Raw genomic sequence first — 21,025 nt, 5'->3', positions numbered from 1 at the left:
CCCCAACTGACAAGCATCCTCTCAATTTCTGACTCTTTGCCACTACAAAAAGAGCTGTTATAGATATTTCTGTACAAATATGTCTTTGTCTCTCCAACCCCCTTTTTTATCTCTTTAGGACATGGACCTAGTAGAGGTATTTCTGTATCAAAAGATCACTTCACAATTCCACTAATCATGCAGTAGTGTCCCAATTTTCCAACATCCCTCCAACATTTATTATTTTCCTTTTCTGATACCATTCTGATAGTAATGATGTAGTAAATGGTTTCACTTATATGATATATAGGGGAAATATTTCAAATTAATAAAAGTAAAAATGTATAAATGAAGGAAGACATTCAAGCTATCACTAGTCATATGAAAAAATGCTCTTAAGCATTAATAATTAGAGAAATACTGGAGAGCAATTTGGAACTATGCTCAAAAAGTTATCAAACTGTGCATACCCTTTGATCCAGCAGTTTTTCTACTGGGCTTATATCCCAAAGAAATCTTAAAGAAGGAAAGGGACCTGTATGTGCACGAATGTTTGTGGCAGCCCTCTTTGTAGTGGCCAGAAACTGGAAACTGAGTGGATGTCTGTCAATTGGAGAATGGCTGAATAAATTGTAGTATATGAATATTATGGAATATTATTGTTCGGTAAGAAATGACCAACAGGATGATTTCAGAAAGACCTGGAGAGACTTACATGAACTGATGCTGAGTGGAATGATCAGGGCCAGGAGATCGTTATATACTTCAACAACAATACTATATGATGATCAATTCTGATGGACATGGCCATCTTCAGCAATGAGATGAACCAAATTAGTTCCAATGGAGCAGTAATGAACTGAATCAGCTATACTCAGTGAAAGAACTCTGGGAGATGACTAAGAACCATTACATAAAATTCTCAATCCCTATATTTTTGTCTGCCTGCATTTTTGATTTCCTTCACAGGCTCATTGTACACTATTTCAAAGTCCGATTCTTTTTGTACAGCAAAATAACGGTTTGGACATGTATACTTATTTCGTATTTAATTTATACTTTAACATATTTATCAGGTATTGGTCATCCTGCCATCTAGGGGAGGGGGTGGAGGGAAGGAGGGGAAAAATTGGAACAAAAGGTTTGGCAATTATCAATGCTGTAAAATTACCCATGCATATAACTTGTAAATAAAAAGCTATTAATAATAAAAAATAATAATTAGAGAAATATATAGTAAAATAACTTATATTTCAACTCAGATCCATCAGATTAATAAAGTTTACAAGAAAGAAAAATGACAAATGCTGTGAAAATTGTAGGCAAAAAGGTATTATTAATGCATTTGGTGAAACTGACTTGATCCAAACATTCTGGAAAGCAATTTAGAATTCTGCCCCAAAACTGTATACCCCTTGATTCAACAATACCAATTTTGGTTCTACACTCCAGAGATAAAAGAAAAAGAAACAGAACCATAATTTATAGCAGCTTTTTTTTGTGGTAGCAAAGAATTGGAAGCTGAGGGGTTGTCTATCAGTTAGGGCTTAAACAAATTATGGAATAAGAATGAAATTGAACACTATTGTGCTTTAAGAAATGATGGAGACATTTTCAGATAAACTTGATGAAATTTTTATGAACTGATATAGAATAAGATGAACAGAATCAGGAGAACAATTTATATAAAAAACAATATTGAAAAGACAAATAATCTTTCTCTTCTTCCTCTTCTCACACTGAGAAAGGGAGAATAACAAAATCCTTATTGCAAACAACATTGTGAGGGCACTTTATGTTTTTCATGGTTGTTCCCTCTACTTCATGGCACAAGAGGAAATTCCAATTATATATTTTTTGGCAAATAACAACAATTGCATAGTATTTTATTAAATTGCAATGTCCTTACTTTCTTTCATTTAGTCACCATTACAAATTATATAGTGAATAGAATGCTATACCTGGAGTCAGGAAGTACTGAATTCAAATCCAGCATCTAACCTCAGTTATTAGCTTTGTGATTAGCAAATCATTTAACCTTTATTTGCCTCAGTTTCTCCCTCTGTAAAATAGGGATAATAATTGCACCTACTTCCCAAATTGTTGTGAGAATCAACTCAGCCCAGTGGTAGATACTTAGAAAGCATTTAGCAGCTTTTATTTAACTATTTATGCTAGCTATTATTATGATAATCTGTGACTTCATGAAGCAGGTACTATTATCTTGGCTTTATATTTGAGGAAACTGAGACTAAAATAATTTAAATAATTCACTTGGGTTCAGGAAGCTGATATGTCTGATATGGTATTTGTACCCAGGTGTTCTAATTCCAGGTCCCAAATTCTATCCACCATGTTGTTATCTTGGTTCCCATTAGTTAAGTAGACAGGTCATTTAAATTCTCTGGATCTCTGCTTTATCACCTGTAAAATGTAACTTGTTTGGATATCTTCTGAAGTCCCAGATGAATTTTGTTACTTTTTTTCCTAACAGCATTGAGTAATTCTTTAGTGGTTTGATTATGCCACTGAAAAAATAAATTGATTTAGAATAGAATTGTTATTTTTGTCATATTGAGCCATTTTGCTCTTGAGCAAATAATATTTATACAAATATTTTGCTCTGTATTTATGAAAAGTGTTTTGCATTGTGTTCATATAATTCCTGTGATGTCTTAGCAAATACTTACGATTCTTTTCTATTTTTACAGTTATTTTAACTATTTAAAAATCCTGATCATTTTTGTTAATCTATATAGTTGCTTATGATTTATGTGGGCTTTTTTATATCTTGCAACTTTGCTGAAATTAACTATTTCAATTAATTTTTTAATTGACGAATTCTTTAAGTAAATCATATCATAGGCAGTTAGGGGATAAGTACAGAATGTAGAGTTAGGAAGACCTTGGTTTGTATTTGCCTCAGAAACTTACTTGATGCTTGATCTTGGGTGAATCATTTCAACTATGTGTCTCTTACTTTTCTCATCTGTAAAATGGAAATAACAATAGCATCTATTTGGTTTTTGTGAGAATCAAATAAGTTAACATCTATAAAGTGCTTTGTAATCCTTAGAGTGCTATATAAATGCTAACCATTATTAATATATCAACTGCAAAACTGCTAATTGTATTTCCTTATAAGCTTATGCTTATTCCCTCAATTGATTTTTTTTTTATCTTGTCACTGTAGTTAATATCAATTAGTAATGGTGTTAGTGGATGTCCTTACTTTCCCTCTGACATAAATAGAAATGTCTCTGGTTTTTCTTCATTACATAAAATTCTGGTGTTAAATAGATATTTTTTATTGTTCAGTCATTTCAGTTTTGGCTGACTCTTCCTGACCTTGCCTATTTGGGGTTTTATTGTCAAAGATACTAGAGTTTCCTTTTCCAGCTCATTTTACAGATGAAGAAAGTGATTTAAAATAAGGCCAAATTTGAATTCATCTTCTTGACTCTAGGCCTGATACTCTATCTACACTGCCACCTAGCTGCCTATTAGATAGATACTGCTTGAAATATAAAGGAAAGATCCATTTTTTCCAGTGCTTTCTAGTATTTATAATCCATCCCATTTTACCCATCAGGATTGGGTATTCTTTCTTGTCAAATTGTTTTTCTGCTTTTATTGATATAATCATGTAATTTTTGTCCTTTTTTGTTAATATGGAAGATTGTAGTTTTCCTAATATTGAACCTGCCTTGTATTTCTGATCATAGCATTTAATCTTTGTTGTGGTAGTCTCCTTGATAAAATTTTATTAAAAAATTTTTTGTCAGTATTCCTTAGGAATATTGGTCTACAATTTCCCTTCTCTGTTTTGACTCTCCTTGGCAGAGGCAGAAGAACTATGGTCGACTCATAGAAGGATTTACATCTTAACAATGACTCAATTTTTAAATCCCTATAGTGTTTTGGAGCCACCTGTTGAAGATCATGAAGCTTCTCAAGAAACCTCAGAATATACAAGACATTCCAGAGAACTCCAGCCCTATGAGATCTCCCCTGAGGGCTCTTCCCTCACAGAGATCGGAATCCTCAAAAAGGTAAAGTTTGGGCTGAGGCAATGATCGTTTTGTGTAGTCTTTATTTTTATTAGGAGCTTAATTTAACAGAAATTTAAAAACACTTAAGTATTAGGCTATTTAATTCATTCCAGATGTTCTCTCATCTTTTTCATCATAATATGCATTTTAATATTCCCACAATCCCTCAGTATATATTTTCTTATATTCTTTTAAATTTTTACTTGATGACATTATTTTATGAAAAACATCTCGATATATTAAAATTTTTACTTTAAAAAATATACCAATCTTGCTTAACTCTTGTCCTATTATATGGGCAGCTAAGTGGCACAGTTGATAGAATACTGGCATGGACTCATCTTCATGCATTCAAATCTGGCCTCAGATACTTATTAGTTATGTGACCCTGGTCACTTAATAACCTTATTTGTCTCAATTCCTCATAAATAAAATGAGCTGGAGAAGAAAATAGCAAACCACTCCAGTGATTTTGCCAAGAACACCCCAAATGAGGTCAAGAAATACTGGAAATGATGAAAAATGACTTAAACAGATCTCTTATTATAAAGTATTTTCATCATTATCTGTCTGGGTATTAGTGCTACAATGATCATCTTTATAGAAATGCCCCTTCTAACCTACTTCTGCACAGTATGTCCTCTAGAGTGTTGTTATTTGGTTAAAATGTATATTCAGATTTGCAGTTCTTTACATGTTGTTGGATTACTCTTCAGAAAGTAAACCAGATAACCATATCACAAGCAGTGTATGAGCAAAAATGGTGCCTCATAACCCCATGATCACAACTGTGTTTTAATTTGCCTTTTTAAAAAAAAAAATTCTTTTTTATGAATTTAATTATCAACAAACATAAATATTTCAGCATACAAAGAAAATCAAAAGAAGATTTATGTGGAATTGTAAATAACTGCTACACACATTTTTTTTTTTTTTAAGAAAATGAATAAATACAGGTTAAGAAATAAAATGTTGCCTTTGGAATTTCAAAGGTGCGTAGGCACACATTTTTGTAAGAATGTAAGATTTATTTTACATTAAAAAAAAAAAGAAAATGAATAAATAAATGAAGAGTACTTTATTGAATGTTTCCTGTATGCTAAGCTCTGTATTGAGCTCTGGGGAATTTAAATAGAAAAATTGATACAATCCCATTTTTTTTTTTATTTAATAGCCTTTTATTTACAGGATATATGCATGGGTAACTTTACAGCATTAACAATTGCCAAACCTCTTGTTCCAATTTTTCACCTCTTACCCCCCACCCCCTCCCCCAGATGGCAGGATGACCAGTAGATGTTAAATTAAAATATAAATTAGGTACACAATAAGTATACATGACCAAAACATTATTTTGCTGTACAAAAAGAATCAGATTCTGAAATATTGTACAATTAGCTTGTGAAGGAAATCAAAAATGCATGTGGGCATAAATATAGGGTACAATCCCATTTCTTAAGGAGACAAAATAGAAAAGAAACTCCTGTAGGGCCCATAGAAAGACTAGAATTCCAAAGTGTGAGATTGAGAGGCAGATCCAAGGTTCAAGAATTTTTCAGTTATATCAATCCAATCTGGTCAATATTTATTAAATGCCTACTATGTACCAGGCATAGTACTGGGGTTAATAAAAAGAAAGATAGCCCCTAACCACAAGGAATTTACAATCTAATGAGGGCAAGCACAAAGGGGGGTCAAACAAGGGGGTAGTGAGTGGGGGCCTCTTGTTCTATGTGAACAAGCATAACAGAAGAGAAAGAGCTACGGAAACTGAGTGGAATGAATTGTCACGTTCTGCCCTCTATGGAGGAAGGCATTTGGAAGAATTTTATACACTACCCTCCAGTGCTCCAGTCAGAGAGGGATGAGGGAAATGGAGTCAGTCAAAACTTGAGTTAGCTGCATAGATCCTCTTCCAGAAGGAAGGACAAACAACAACAGCAGCTGCACAATGATAGGATTGGAGGTGATAAGCTTAACCTGGGAGGAGATTTTATTCCAGTAGATGAAATCAGGCTGAGCAACAGATGCAGAGTAATGAGACAAATAATGCTACCGTTGTGAAAGGCAACGAGAAAGGGCAGATTGTTGTTGTTTGTCCTTAATTCTCAAAGAGGGCATTGACATCAGGGAGGTGATGCTATGACATGCAAGTGAGTTGGATTTAAGTGAGGGAGGGATTTGCAAAGTCACCTGCTTCACTTTCCCCTCCAGAGCCATCTGGATCCTCAAAGGCATTAGGTATCAGTGGAAGGAAAGAAAATAAAGCTTAATGGTATATTAACTTTATTTGTATTAGTAACAAAATTGTCTCTTTTTTGCTGTCTTTTCAGCATTGACTTGTTTTTTTCTGTTTACTTAAAATGTTTTAGTGATACTTTTTTCTTTCCTTTTAAAAAACCTCCTTATTACTACTTATTAACTTCCCTATCCCTCTATAGAAACCTTGCCTTCTAACAAATAAGCACAATCACAAAAAACAAATCTACCCCATTGGCCGAGTCTGAAAATGGATGTTCCATTGTGTATTTCTGGTCTAGATGCCAAGAGACAGGAAGCATCAGTCCAGAAAGTCACAATTGGTCACAGCATTAGTCAGAGTTCTTTCAAAAGTTATTTCCTCTTTATTTTGTAGTCATTGTGTATTAATTTGCCTTTTTACATAGCTGGTAAAATTGTACATTTAATATATTAAATATGCAAAGAAAGACAAAAAATTATATAATCTACCCATCCCACCACCTTTACCATAACAAACAAACAAAAAACCGATCATCAAAAAACACTTTAGAATAGTGCTAGGCAACAAAAGTGGCAATCTATATCAAAGTGCTGCAGGATAATAAGTAATATTTCTAAATGGATGGTTTTCTCATCTTTTTTGCCTTCAGGTACTCTTTCTCTCTAAGTCATATGTACCATCTGCCTGAATTTTCTTTTACATGCATATTTTCCTTAAGTGTACATTAAAAGGGAAGCAATATACAGGAGGTAATATGACATGCATAGTTGGTATTCACTTACCAATTACCTGTGAAAACATATACAATGCTTTCTCTTCTCTTGAATGTTGTAGTTACTATGATTTGTAACATTGTATGGTAGCATAGATAAAATGCATGGAAATTATGTTGCATAAGAAAAGAAAATCTCCCCTTAAATGGGGGTTCAGATTAAGAAGCAGCATTTAGTTTTAGTTGCATTATTTTCATTATGCAAAAATGTTACTTTCAGCTCAGTATATGGTAATGTAGGAAAATGTGGAGGTTTACTTGTCAGCAGACTAGAAAAGGAATCCTTTGTTTTAGGTTAGTGTGGCAACTGGTTTTGCTGGCCGAAACGGAATAGAGCTAAGAATAATTTCTTTGTTACAACTTATTTTAAGATCCAGTGGTCTAGAGAAGAAACTTCGAATTTCATTGTGTCTAGATTTAGCAGCATATTCAGAACTGAAGGATTAACTGGTTTGGGGAGGCTGAATGACAAATGACTTTTATTTCTTTTTCCCTTAAAAACTTTCCTAAGAAAATTACAGCAAAAGCTTTAGAATAGTTAGAATAATGTCAATCAGGATGATATAATGTTTTGAAAGATATGGACCTCAGTTTCTTCATCTGTAAAATAAATTGATCTGACGCAATGTTGAAGGCCTTTCTAGCTTGAGGCATATCATCCTATGATCCTATCTAGTGAACCTTTTAAATGAGATCAACTAAATACTAGAAGTTAACTCATGCCTTTAACTTTCTCTGTAAAAACACTAAATTAAACCTATGGGATACACTCCAGGGCATTCCAGAAAGTATTTAATAGCCAGCTCTTCCCTCCTCCAAACAATGTAGACAACACATTTTTTAAGGTTAACCTGCATCATTGATATTTTTTCTATAATTTTCTAAATCCAGATGATGAACAAAACAATAAATCAAGGCCTGATTTGTAGAATTTTCCAATTTCCAAAGTGTAAGTCCTCATGCTAAAAACTGAACAGTCCAAAAAACTAACCACATATAGCACATTCCCAGATATGCTGAAATCAAGTGGTAAGTTTGGAATTTTCAGAATTAAGTAATTAAAATAATTTAATTTCATCATAAGCACTCTTGAATCATGATCATATTTCATTCCCTTCAACAACAACAACAAAAAATTGCAACTGGAAACAAAACCTGATAGACCAGTCAGTCATTGCTCCAGGCTAAAGATCAAATTGTGTTTTTTCCTCTTTTAAAAAAAATTAATTCCACAGCTCAAAAATTTTTAATCAATTTGGGATAAAAATGAGAAATTAAGAACAAAACTTAAACATTAAAATGAATGTCTTTAATGGTTATGGATGTCCAATAAGCTTTATTCAGTCTTAGATTTAAGAATTTCAGTACATTTAAACTAGCTTATTTGGTTTTTTAGTTCCCCAAATGACAAAAATCTGGTTATATTAATTATTTGTATCCTTCTTTCTATGCTTATTTATTTATTTTCAATTTACTTTGTATATGAAGTAGGCTGTGAGAAATTCTTTAATCTATCAATATGTATTGAACCCTTCAATTACAGTAAGAAAACATCTACTTCATTTGCCTGTATAAACTGAAATGTAGGTTTATAATTACAAGCATAATATTGACTCCCAAACACATATTTAAATCTACTAAGGAAAAAATGTGCCTGTAACCACAAATCATAACAGAAGATTACTAGAATTTAATTCTTAAAGGAGCAAATATACCTAACCTTACATTTATTTTTAGAGTAGTATTCTTTTTTTTTTAATATTTGCATTTAATTATAGAACAGCTTTAATAAGAAATTATTTAAGATATTAAGGACTTCGTTCACAATATTTTTTCTTTTCCTAGAAAGATCTATGAGAAATATATGCAGAAATAATAACATGAAATAAATTACATTCAGACTGAGTGTAACATATTATGAAGAGGGTTTGCATAAATTTCTCTTCCTTGAATAAGAAAGGGTGATAACAATATTGATTATATTAAGTTTTATTATGGTTCACACAAGAAATAACATTATTGCTGTTGGTTAATATATTTTTAAAAAGAGAATTTGTCCAAAGTACTATTATGCAAATGCTTCCAGCACAGGAAGAAATACCCTAATTTCAAAGAAATATTTCTTTTCAGAAAACTAGAAAATGGATTTTAAACATTATACTTTAGTTAGAATTTTTTTCCAAAGAGGGCTGCTAACAATAACTACTGGTAGTGAACCTTTTTGTTATTTTTTTATAACCCTTGCCAATGTGAATCAGTTTTTTGTCAAGAGAAAAAATATATTATGTGACTTTCTACATTATAGCAAGAATTTATTGTATTTTCAGACACTCTAGGATGCAGTTTATCTTAGCAAATGAAGTAGATTGTTGAGCTATTATCGGGATAACTTAAGCAAAACATAATTTTTCTTGTGAATTTTTCTCCCTTTGTTTAGGTAACTCTACATTGTTGTTATATTGCTGATCTGGAAGGAATGATAATACTTAAATAGAAGAATATATAATTTATATTGTACATAAAATTCATCTTCATTAACATAAGAGATGACATGTCAAATGTGCATATAGTTTTTATTGCAGAAAGTTATATTTTAAGTCCTGAGTGTCACTGACACTATATCAGAATGATCTTTAATGAGTCACTAATCTCCTAAATCACCCATAAGAAACTGGTTTCTTCTTTCATCTTGAATATCTTCAATGATTGCTAAAACACAATTTCTTTTGACAGCTTTTACATTGCCCAATTCATTTTTAATCATCAAGGTGGAGCTTTTCCAGTTCCCAGCTAGTGTAGATTTTTCAACAAGAATAATTCAATTCAACAGATTTTATTAAGCACACAGTGTAGGCCTAGATTGATAATGCTATCTGTGATTTAAAAGAAATAGAAGATATATAAACATTTTTCTCAATGTGTTTAAAATATCATTATGGAAATAAGACCTAGATTACAGGATAACATGAGTCAATACATAAAAATGTGTGAAACAGTCAATGGTTTCTTACACAGTTTGATTTTGTATCCTATTAATTTTCACCTGATTTTTTGCAGAAAGAAATAGACACATCTTTTCATTTTTACCATGTTAGCTTCATTTTCGGATTTTCCATGATAAATTCCAGACTTTTTAATATCAATTATTTATCTAACTATAGAGCTTGGTCATTTTATTAACTATTTGCATAAAAATATTTTAGTATTTCTTATTTTAATGTACCTAGAGAGCAACTATATGGTGCGGTAGATAGAATGCTAGGCTTGGAATCAGGAAGACTTGAGCTCAAAAATAACCTTAGATATTTATTAGCAGTTTAATTCTGGGCAAGTAACTAAATTTCTGTTTGTCTCAGTTTTTTCAACTGTAAAATGAAAATCATAACAGTATTTCCCTCTCAGAGTTGTCCTGAAGTTCAAGTAATATTTATAAAGCACTTAGCACAGTACCTGGCACAAAGTTGTTATTTTTAGTTATTTTAGTCATGTCTGATTCTTTGTGACCCCATTTGACGTTTCCTTGGAAAAGATACTGGAGTGGTTTGCCATTTCCTTCTCTAACTCATTTGCCAAATGAGGAAACTGAAGCAAACAGAATTAAGTGATTTGTCCAGGATCACACTACTAGTAGGTGTGTCTGAGCCAAGATTTGAACTCAAGACGTTGTCTTCCTCACTTCAAACTTGGCACTCCATCCACTTTACCACTTACCTGCCCATGACATATAATAGGTACTTAATAAATACATATTCCCTTTCCCTTCATTGATGCAACAATGCAACAGTCATTCATATGATTTTGGAGGAAAAAAAAAACCATTATGCTATAATCTGAGATAATGAATATAGCGTATCCCCAAAAGAAATAAAGTGTCCCATTCCTTTGTTGTCCTATACTTAATCCCAGCTAAAGAGGATTTTCTTTTCCTTGAATTTGAGGGTTTTGAATAGCAGAATATTTGTGAATAGCATCCTGGGTCCTAAAGTGCTTAGCACTGGGGGGAGGGGTCTTCTCAGAGGACCACTGAAGCAAAGCAGGAATTAAGTTACCTTCTGATAAAGAGATCCTTAGTCCCAGTTTCCTCACCTCACCATACTCCCATCCCTATAGTATGGTGCAATGGAAAGAAAAATAAGTTTTTGGAGCTAGCATGCTTTGTTTCAAATCTCAACTTCATTACTTACTCCCTGTGAGATCTTAGAAAAGTCAATTCATCTTGCTGTGCTTCAGTTTCCTCAGGTGAAAAACAAGGAGCTAAGACTGAAAATGATTTTAAAGATGTTTTATACTTCTAAATCTTTATTGCTTTATTCTCCAATAAGTTCAACTTCCTGGAGACTTTCCTGTAGAGCTCTTGATAAGAAGTGGAGAGCAATTGAGAGCCAAATTATTCCTTTATCCCTCAATATCACAACATGACCAGCTCATCTCCTTTTCTAAATTCCCCCCTTCTTTTTTATAAGATGTTAATGTTAAAAAAAAAAAAAAAAAAGAAAAAAAAAAAAGACAGGTAGGTTGCAGAGTGTATAGAACACTGGCTCTGAAGTCAGGAGGACCCAAGTTCAAAGTCTATCTCAGATACTTAATAGCTGTGTGATCCTGGGCAAGTCAATTAATCATGATTGCCTCCAGAAAGATGACAATAACAAAACCTCAGAATCCACCATTAATCTATAAGATAATTATTGAAATACCTGGATAATTTATTAAGGAAATAGTGATACAAGTTCAAATTCACAAATTTAAAACATATAGCTGATAGTTAGATATTCCTAAAATCCTATTGTTTTAGTAAGTAATGTTGCTTAAGATTATGTTCATTTTTTTTCTTGTCTTGGTGATTAGAATAAATAGTATTTGATGGAAGCCTAGGAATAGTTGAAGAAGAAATAAAGATAGTTATTAAAATTAATGCTACAAGATGAAAATAGGTTAAAAGTTCCAAAAAACACAAAATTATTTTCTTTACTTCTTTCATGCTATTAACTACTTCAAGGAATTTCTCAGATTTTGGAGGATTTGTTTCACTGAAACATTTTTTCTTGGAAAGTTTTTGTTTTCTTCTTATTTTCTAATTTTGTTAACCTATGTTATTATATTGAATGGTAATTTTATTCATTTTTTCCTAGTTTGCATTGTGTATATCATTTATATCTCTTGTTCTTTAAATTGAAAATTAAAAATTGGTATCCCAGATATGCCTGATTAGTACTTTTGTACAACTGGGTCTTTATTAATTAATGAAGAGTCACCCAGGAACTCATATCTAATCATTTAAGGTCTCTTATTACTTCTCTTCTCTCCTCTTATTTCTTTCTCTCTCTCCTCTTCCCTTCCCCCTTTTTTTTAATCTCTCTTTGTCTTTCTGTCTTTCTCCCATTCCCCACCCTAACACATCTATTAAATAGAGAGATTTTTTTAAATTCAGCTAACATTTCTCGATTGTCTCTTGTGTGCTAAGCAATAATAACTGTGATAATAGTAGCTAATAGTACTTTAAGATTTATAAAGTGCTTTACATATTTTATCCTATTTCATCCTTACAACAAACCTATAAGGTAGATTCTGTTATTATTCCTATTTTACAGATGAAAAAATTGAGGCTGAGAGAAGGTCACACAGCTAGTAAGTGTCTGAGCTGAGCTGGAATTTGAACTCTAGTCTTTCAGATTCAAAATCCAATTATTTTAAATTTAAATAAGATATAGTCTCTGTTCTCATAGAGTATGCAATTTGATAGAAGAATAGGATATAGTACATAATCAATATTAAAGTGTCCTCTAACCTATCCTCTAACCTCATTTTCTCTTGCTCCTTTTCAATATTAGTTGTTTCATATTGGATTATTCATTCTTCATCGCATTTGACATTCTGTTTCCTTTCTCTGCCTGCGTGTCTAAAAGACACTTCTTCCTCACTTCAAGCATTTTAGAATTTTTCAAGGCTTAGCTTTTCTTGAAAGCCTTCCATAAATCCTCTAATTTTTCAATATTTCTTCCCTTTCAAATTACTTTATATTTATTTACCTGTGCATATTTTGTGGAAGAAAATGTTGTGTTCTACTTAGCACTATAAGCCTAAGTCTTCAAGAACCACTTAAAAAATAAAAACTAATTTATCATTGTAATCTCAGTTTTATTCAGTTTAGAGAGAGAACATCCAAATTGCCTGAGTCCCATCATGCCCTGGATATCACTCTGCAACAAATTATTTTGAACTCATAATTTATAAGATCTTAATCAAAGATGGCTCAATAACTAGAGTGCTTGACTTAGAGTCATCTTCCTGATTCACATTTGACCTCAGCTTTGTGAACTTGGGCAAATCATACAAATAAGATTAAATGGTCCCATCTGGGTTTTTTTTTTTTTTTTTTAAGCACACATATGGGAGTCAAAGTCCACAAAGAGTTGGACTCAACTGAAAAATGACTGAACAAAGACTGTTTCACAACATACAATGCTCAGAGTAAGGTAAAAGTTTAGTTAATTGTTAATTTCTCCAAACAGAATGATAATCACTTAACTTTAAGTTTACCCTTGGAGAACCATTTCCCCCAAACCATTCAATTCCTCTTTGACTACTCTCTTCAAGAATTCTCCTTTCTACCTGGCCATTACCATCCTGACTTACACCAAATGAAATAATAAAAAAGGTTTCTTCCTTCTTTTAAGAGGATAATTATCTTAAATCTGGTCAATCTGGGGGTGGTAGGAGAAAAGACTTGTTCCAATCCCTTCACCCCACTAATTACTTCAGAGTGGAGGCCTTTTCTGGGCTGAACAGAGAGAAAGGATGAGGCATTATTTCATAGATTAAAAATTAAGGACTGAAAAGATTTCAATTTCAAATTAATCCAAAGATTTCAAACTAGAATATTTTTAAACACTTTCTTCATATTCCTCTGCACAGGACAAGATTAGTTTGTTTCTACAATGTTGTAGATCAGAGTTGTTTTCTTTTTGTACCTCTAAGTACCTCTTTGTACCTCTTTGTATCTCCTTAATTTTACAATATTTAAACAACATTTGTTGAACTTAATCAGAGCTACAAGCAGAGTGTTAACAGAAGTCTGGGGAGAAGAAAGTTGTCATTGCCAAGGTGGATCAGGAAAAGTTTCTAGGAGGAAAGAGAATGAAAAAAAAAATTATCATGTAAGTTTAAGGTTGAGAGGCATCTTCAGGAATCAGGAGCATGAGAAGCAGAGGCAAGGGCAGGAAAGTAGAATGGATAAAGCTTGGGTCTGAGGTTGGATAGCCTCATCTTTCTGAATTCACATCCAGCTTCAGACACTTCATAGATCCTGCACGAGTCCTTATTTCCTTCGTTTTCCTCAATGTGTAAAATGCAGTTCATTTTAGTGGAGAAGGAAATGTCAAACCACTCCAGTTTCTTAGCCAAGAAAAAGCCCAAAAAGGAGTCACAAAGAATTGAACAGAACTGAAAAAAAAAATAATTGAACAACCACAAAAAAATCATCAAAAACATTTATCTGGCTCCAACTTTTTGGACCTCTGAACAATTAGCTAGGCTGTTCCTTGAGTGATAGAATCCATTAAGTGTGATTCCAGTTTGGTAGGAACCTGTGGTCTTTAAGAATCCCAAGTCACTTCCATACTGGATTGATGAATGAGTAAAGATCTTTAGTATAATCTAATATTAAGTGAAAGAGGGATTAGATTTATTCTGTTTAGAACCAAGATGAGCGGGAGGTGTGGAGATAGAGATAGTAATGTAGAGTAGAAATAGAGAAGTGGGTAGGATTGACAGATAGTTGAATTTAGACTTGATGTCAGTCAAAATACCCTAACCATTAGAGCTGTCTAAAAATGGATTGGGCACCTTTGAGGGAAGTAGTGAGTTCCTTATCCATTGCAGGTCTTCAGAGGCTGAAAGGCCACTTATCTGGAAAGATAGAGAAGAGATTCTGGCTCCCTAGGCTGACTCCAAGACCCTTCTGAGGTTCTATGAATTCTATTCTCAGATCTACTTCTGCACACATAGGTTTATGCTAATTCTAACTAACCTGTAGGGTGTTAGGAGGAGTAACTCTGTAGAATTACTAACAACTGATTGTAAAGCGTTGAGCAAATACAAAGCTCTCTATAAATAATAATTACTATTATTGTCCTTCAACATCTGAACTCTACTAACTCATACAACTCAGAAGGAATAAAAAGAATTGTGGCTCCTGTGACATCATCCCCACAATAAAGATGACCTGCTGCCCTAAGCCACTCAGGTATTTTCCTGTTGCCAGCAAATGGTGAAGATTATTATTTTGACTGGATAGATGGATAGCTTTGTTTTTCATATTTCCTTCTTGGATTTGTGAATACTGTAGTTCAGTCTTGACTATTAGCCCGCATTTATTTGGTTGGGAATCCCTCACAATTGACTCCATTTGGGGACAATTTAGGGGTCCCACCATCAGATTTTTTTGTGGGACATCTGGAAAGACCTTGATTTGTCAGTCAGTGTGGACACAGCTGTATTTCCTGCCAGGAACGGGGTTGAAGTATTAGCGCCGACATCTTCAGGAACTATTGGAAGACGACCTGGCTGTGTGCATAGTCCTGGCTGCCATAGCTCAGCCAAGACACTTCCTTTTTCTTTTGGAAAACTTGAAGAGTAGTTCAACCCCATAGATCGATGGGAGGTCGACCTTGCTGTAGCTGTGGCTGTGGCAGATGTAATGGGTGTGCCAACAATCGAAGCCGGAGTGCTGACTGTCGGAATCGGGGTTCTGACTTGCTGAATAGAGGTTCTCACTCCCCAAGTAGATGTGAAAATGTCAGAAATAGGCGCAGTTATCACGATCTTGAGGTAAGTCTTCATTCTGTCACATCTCATCAATTTGGCCAATACTACAATAGTAGTAATAATACTACTATTATTGGCCAATAAAGTATTGATGAATTTTTGAATTTGAAATCTGGGATTGTCTTATCAAGGGACAAATGTCCTCTGATGCTAATGTCTTTCTGATCTTATGTGGTTGGAAATATCTTGGACTCATCAGTCTCCTGACTGGGAGACTTTCTTGTCTTTTGAAGCTGCTTGCAATTTTTAAATGGCTAAATATAGCAAGGTAATGCCAACGAAAGCAGTTTTTATGATTTTTTTTTAGTTTATCCTTTGCTGTAGGCTTTTCAGACATCATTAAGCTGGAAGAAAAATCAAGCTCTCTATAACTTCACAAGAGTTCTTTTTCTTGGAATAAATAATTTTTTATTGTAAAAGGTTTAGGTAGAACTTTTGAATATATTTGAATGAGAGTTTTATAAATCACACAAAGGTACATTTGGAAAGTAAGTTCATTAAATTACTCACTTGTGCTGTAGGTCAGGACTCTGAATCCACATCACAAAATTGTTCTCCAGGCTCCTTGCTTAACTGGATGTGTCATCTTTAGGGTGAGGTCAGTTAAGGTCTTAAATTCTTTGGGTATTAATTATTATTCCAAGACCCTATGAGGAAAGGCAATTGTGTTAGCATTTTAATGCTAATACAATAGTGTTGGATGACCTGAACCAAAATTCCCACCACCACCACCACCACAATAAGACTCAATAAGATTTCTCTCTTTTCCCAGGATAAAGGTGAATGTTTGCTTTGTTTGCATATGATGAAGGTGTCTCTTGCAACAAGTGCCCAGGACAGAGCATATGGATGTCTCAGCTTCAGTTACTGAAATGCTCTAGTAAAAATATACCTTATAAATTTGCTGTCTTTTGGAGATTTTATCAGGGCACCAAGTTAAAGTGTAACTAGTAATTTACTAAAAGGAATCATTGTTTGAAATAGTTCCTTTCATTTTTTAAGGTTACAGCTTCTAAGTGCTATGCTGACAGGTGGATAAAACAAATACCTGGAGTTAAAAATTCACCTCTGGTTCTCTTTACATTATGTACTTAGTTTCTTCTTACTCATTTTTGAAGAGGAGAATTACTTAACCAAGTGTCTTTTTATATTGTGATTATTGATGTGATCAGTGATTTTTATTTTTACTTCTTCTCAACTGGTCTTTCACTCATCCTCTGTCATTTTGAGGAAAGGTCTCTGTAAATGGATAGATTCTATTGCAAAGATGGCATGAGCCAAAGGATTATTATGTTTAATACTGGAAATGACCTTAAAGATGCTCTCCACCTTACAGATGAACAAACTGAATTCTAAAAAAGATTCATAAGAAGCAAGTAGCAGAACTAGAATTTGGACTCAGGTTCTATAAGCCCTCATTCTGTCAGTTGAGTTACAGTTTGCAAAGGCTTCTTTTATTTAATCCAGAACCAGAATCATGTATATAGCTTTGGAGTTATCTTTTACTTTCAAGCTGAAGATATGAGTAAACTGAAACCAAAGTTGATGTACCATCCACCATAATGAATACTTTGTACAAATCACTTGATTTCTCTACTTCTTTAAAAAGATGATTGTAAAGAATGGTTTGCTCTTTCCTTCTCCAACTTATTTTAGAGGTGAGGAAACTGAGGCAAATAAGGTTAAGCGACTTACCCACCTCACACAGGTAATAACTGAGGCTATTTGAATTCAGGTCCTCCTCACTCTGGACTCAGCACTCTATCTACTGTACAACTGAGCTTCCAAAGACTAGGGGCCAAGTTAGAGGACTTCTAAGTGAATAAAGAGGGATTTTCTTTTTTCCTTTGTCTTTCTGGATCAAAGTCTGTAAGTAAGGAATGGAAACCAAAGGAACTAGAGACCATTCTACTGTTATTTCACCTTTGCTATTTGAACTCTTTGCTTATATATATTACTTCTATTCATGTTTTATTTAGAAACTTGTTGGCTCTTCATATAGCATAGTAAAATCCCTGTGAGGTAGGTCAGCCCTGGAGTTTCATTTGGAACATCCATTAAGATGGGGAGATTGAATGATTTTTGAAGTCAAACATGCATTTATTAAGCACCTATTTTATGCTAAGCATTAAAGTCTCATTTATAATTCTGCTGTCAGACATATGGACAGAATAAATTTTCACATGGAAATATTCTTCTCCCATTCCCACTGTTTCCTGATAACATAGCAAGGGAAGAAATAGGTAAACTATAGAACCTAGAAGCTTCTCCCTTCTTGTCCACAAGTTTTACCCTGATGTTCACATTCAGCCCTCTTTTTCATCATTTTTATGGGGTATTCAGGGGAGTACTAGTACTTCTGGTAAAATGGTTTGCTGAGCACTTTTTAGAGCTGCTCATCCAACTTTGGTGACCACCTGTCACCCATTTTTCACTAATGGCTCCAAGAAGTTAACTTGGAGCATATTCAGCAACAGCCACACCCCAGGAAAACCTTCTTGGCAGACAAGCTAAACCAGGTTGAGGGTAACTGACAGGCTTCACTTCTACTGATGAGTTAAGGGACATGTGCAGAAGGGGCAGATGAGAACAGTTTGTTCCAATTTTCATGAAGGTGACTGAAGTGCACAATGTAGAATGTGTAGAGCTTGATCAAAGTTATCCACTGTATCCTCAGCCATCCCCAGTCATCATTACTTTTGTCTTTCCACACTGGACTTTGATGATTGGGAGAATAAGGTTTAGGACTGTGCAATTCTGCCTTACTTAAATCTAATTCATGAGCAAGTCAAGGCATCATATAGATAATTGGGAACCACTAGAGCTTCCTGAGGCAGAGAATGATATGGTCATTCTATATCTTTATGAATTCTATATCTTTATGAAGTTAGAAATACCATTGGCAATTGTGTGAGGGTGAAGAATGGTTATGATATATATATTCCCACTGATATTATCTTATATCTTTTGAGATATAAGCTTGATATAGTAGGAAGGGCACTACACTTAATTAAAATATCTGAGTTCAAATCCCAGCTCTGATACTTATTAGTCCTGTGACCAAGGATAAATCAGTTTACTTTTCCAAGTTGTAATTTCCCTCTCCCAGGAGATAGTTGGGAGGAAAGTACCTTCTTCAACTTGAAGGTAGCTTGTTAATGGAGGTTGCTATCAAGACTGAAGAGAATACCCTATCTAAGGCTCCAACAAATGCAAGTACATAGAAAGAATTGTGTCAAGTCTTTTCTATCCTATTTCTTGGTGTCATCTTGGCTTTTTTTTTTTTTTTTTTTTTTTTTTTTTTGCAATAGCATTGCTTTGCTGAATTTCATTCAAGTGCCAGTTAGATTGAACTCTGAGTACTTTTCATGTAGTTACGCAGTACTAGTTGTCCAAGGAGAAAACACCAAATGTGGAGTCAGAAAGAATTGGTTTCACATCCATCACATCTGACACTAGCTGTATGAACTTGAGCAAATGATGTAACTGTGGCCTACCTCAGTTTCCTCATCTGTAAAATGAGAGTAATAGCATCTACTTCCCAAGTTTGAGGATAAAATCAGATATTTGTAAAGTGTTTTGCAAATCTTAAATGCTATGTATGATCTAGCTGTTATTATTATTATAAGCCAGTAGTTCCCTATTTTTCTTTGTAGTTTTAAGTTTTTTCCCAAAAAATGTATTGTTTTGTGTCAGTCCTTATGGACTTTTTTGATATTTTTTAAAACCACTTTTCCACTTTACCAGGACCATTTTTAATCTTATCTTTGTCTTTCAGACATTAAAAGGCTTGTATACTTAGTATCATATACAAGAATGTGGAAATATCCTAAGTTGCATCTTTTGGGACACCCAGAGAGTATTATATAGAATAGGCCTTGAAATGGAAAGATATCATTTGGATATTATTTGACACACTTCTTCAGAATGATGGTATTTTATGTTTCATTGAATCAACATTTTAGCTAGATTGTGTCCTATATAGATATGTATATGGATATGTATAGAGATTTTTTCTTTCTTTTACCTTTTGCTTTTTATAACTAAAGTTTGCAATAATTTTTTAAGTATGGGTGTAAATATTTTATAAATAACCTTTTTATTCTGAATTATTCAAAGGCATGAACTTCAAATAATACAAGAAAAATCAAGAAATAGTTTAGGAGAGAAGTACTTAGAGTGAATAAAAGAAAATTCAGATGCCTTTGTAACTCTAGTGCCTACTTGGCAGCTGGCTTTGAGACAAGTTTATACAGGTTGAGAAAGTGTAGTAGAGTGCCCATCAGACCTAGTGGGAAGCCCCTTCATACCTTTCCAATTTTCTTACCCCTTCTTCCCTGCTATGTACTTTATGATATAGTGACACTGACTTCTGGATTATTCCTCAAGCATGATACTCCATTTCCCGATTCCAGGGATTGGCTGTTCCCATATCTGCAATGCTTTCCTGTTCATCTCTGCCTCCTGGCTTCCCTGATTTCCTTCAAGTCTTAATAAAACTATTTACTTTAAGAAGTCTTCCTTGAGCTCCCTTACTGTTAGTATATTCCCTAGAAGATCATCTCTAATTTATCTTTTGCATATTCTGTTTGTGGCCATATTCTGTAAGTGGTGTAGTGGAGAGAGTGCCAAGTCTGAAGTCAGAAAGATTTATCTTCTTGAGTCAGATCTGGTCCCAGATACTTCCTAGTTGTGTGACCCTGGGCAAATCACTTAACCTTGTTTGCCTCAGTTCCTTCATTTGTAAAATGACCTGGAAAAGATAATGGTAAACTACTCTGGTATTTCTGAACCCACATGGAGACACAAAAACTCATACAATTGAAAATAAATATCTTGTTTGTACACATTTGTTGGCAGGTTGATTGTACATGTATAACCTATATCAGACTGCTTGCTGTCAAGGGGGGAGGTAAGGAGAAATGAAATTTGGAACTCACAATATTATTTAAAAAAATATAAAATACTATTGAATACTAATGAATCCTTGAGCTATTTGGCAACAGGAAATGTTTTTGTTTTGTTTTTTGTTTTTCTTTGTATGCTCATACAATGTCTAGAACATAATCATTTAATAAGTGCTGGTTGATTTGACTTAACCTATCTACTTAAATATTAAAACATCAATGTAATGATTATTCCAGAATAAGAAATAAA

The 21,025-nt window shown here is 33.7% G+C and overlaps 1 protein-coding gene across 1 annotated transcript in view; it reads left to right on the top strand.

Annotated features, from left to right (window-relative positions):
• CRYBG1 (crystallin beta-gamma domain containing 1) overlaps positions 1–21,025 on the top strand; it is a 261,291-nt gene that overhangs the window by 97,339 nt on the left and 142,927 nt on the right. The window contains exon 2 of the mRNA XM_031964464.1: positions 3,896–4,031. Coding sequence (XP_031820324.1) covers positions 3,896–4,031 — 136 coding nt within the window. The remainder of the gene's footprint in view (positions 1–3,895; positions 4,032–21,025) is intronic.

This window comes from Sarcophilus harrisii, chromosome 4 (assembly GCF_902635505.1).
Source record: "Sarcophilus harrisii chromosome 4, mSarHar1.11, whole genome shotgun sequence".
In the NCBI taxonomy this organism is placed as follows: domain Eukaryota; kingdom Metazoa; phylum Chordata; class Mammalia; order Dasyuromorphia; family Dasyuridae; genus Sarcophilus; species Sarcophilus harrisii.
The sequence above is the reverse complement of the archived record's forward strand: the minus strand, read 5'-3'. Positions and strand labels throughout refer to the sequence as shown.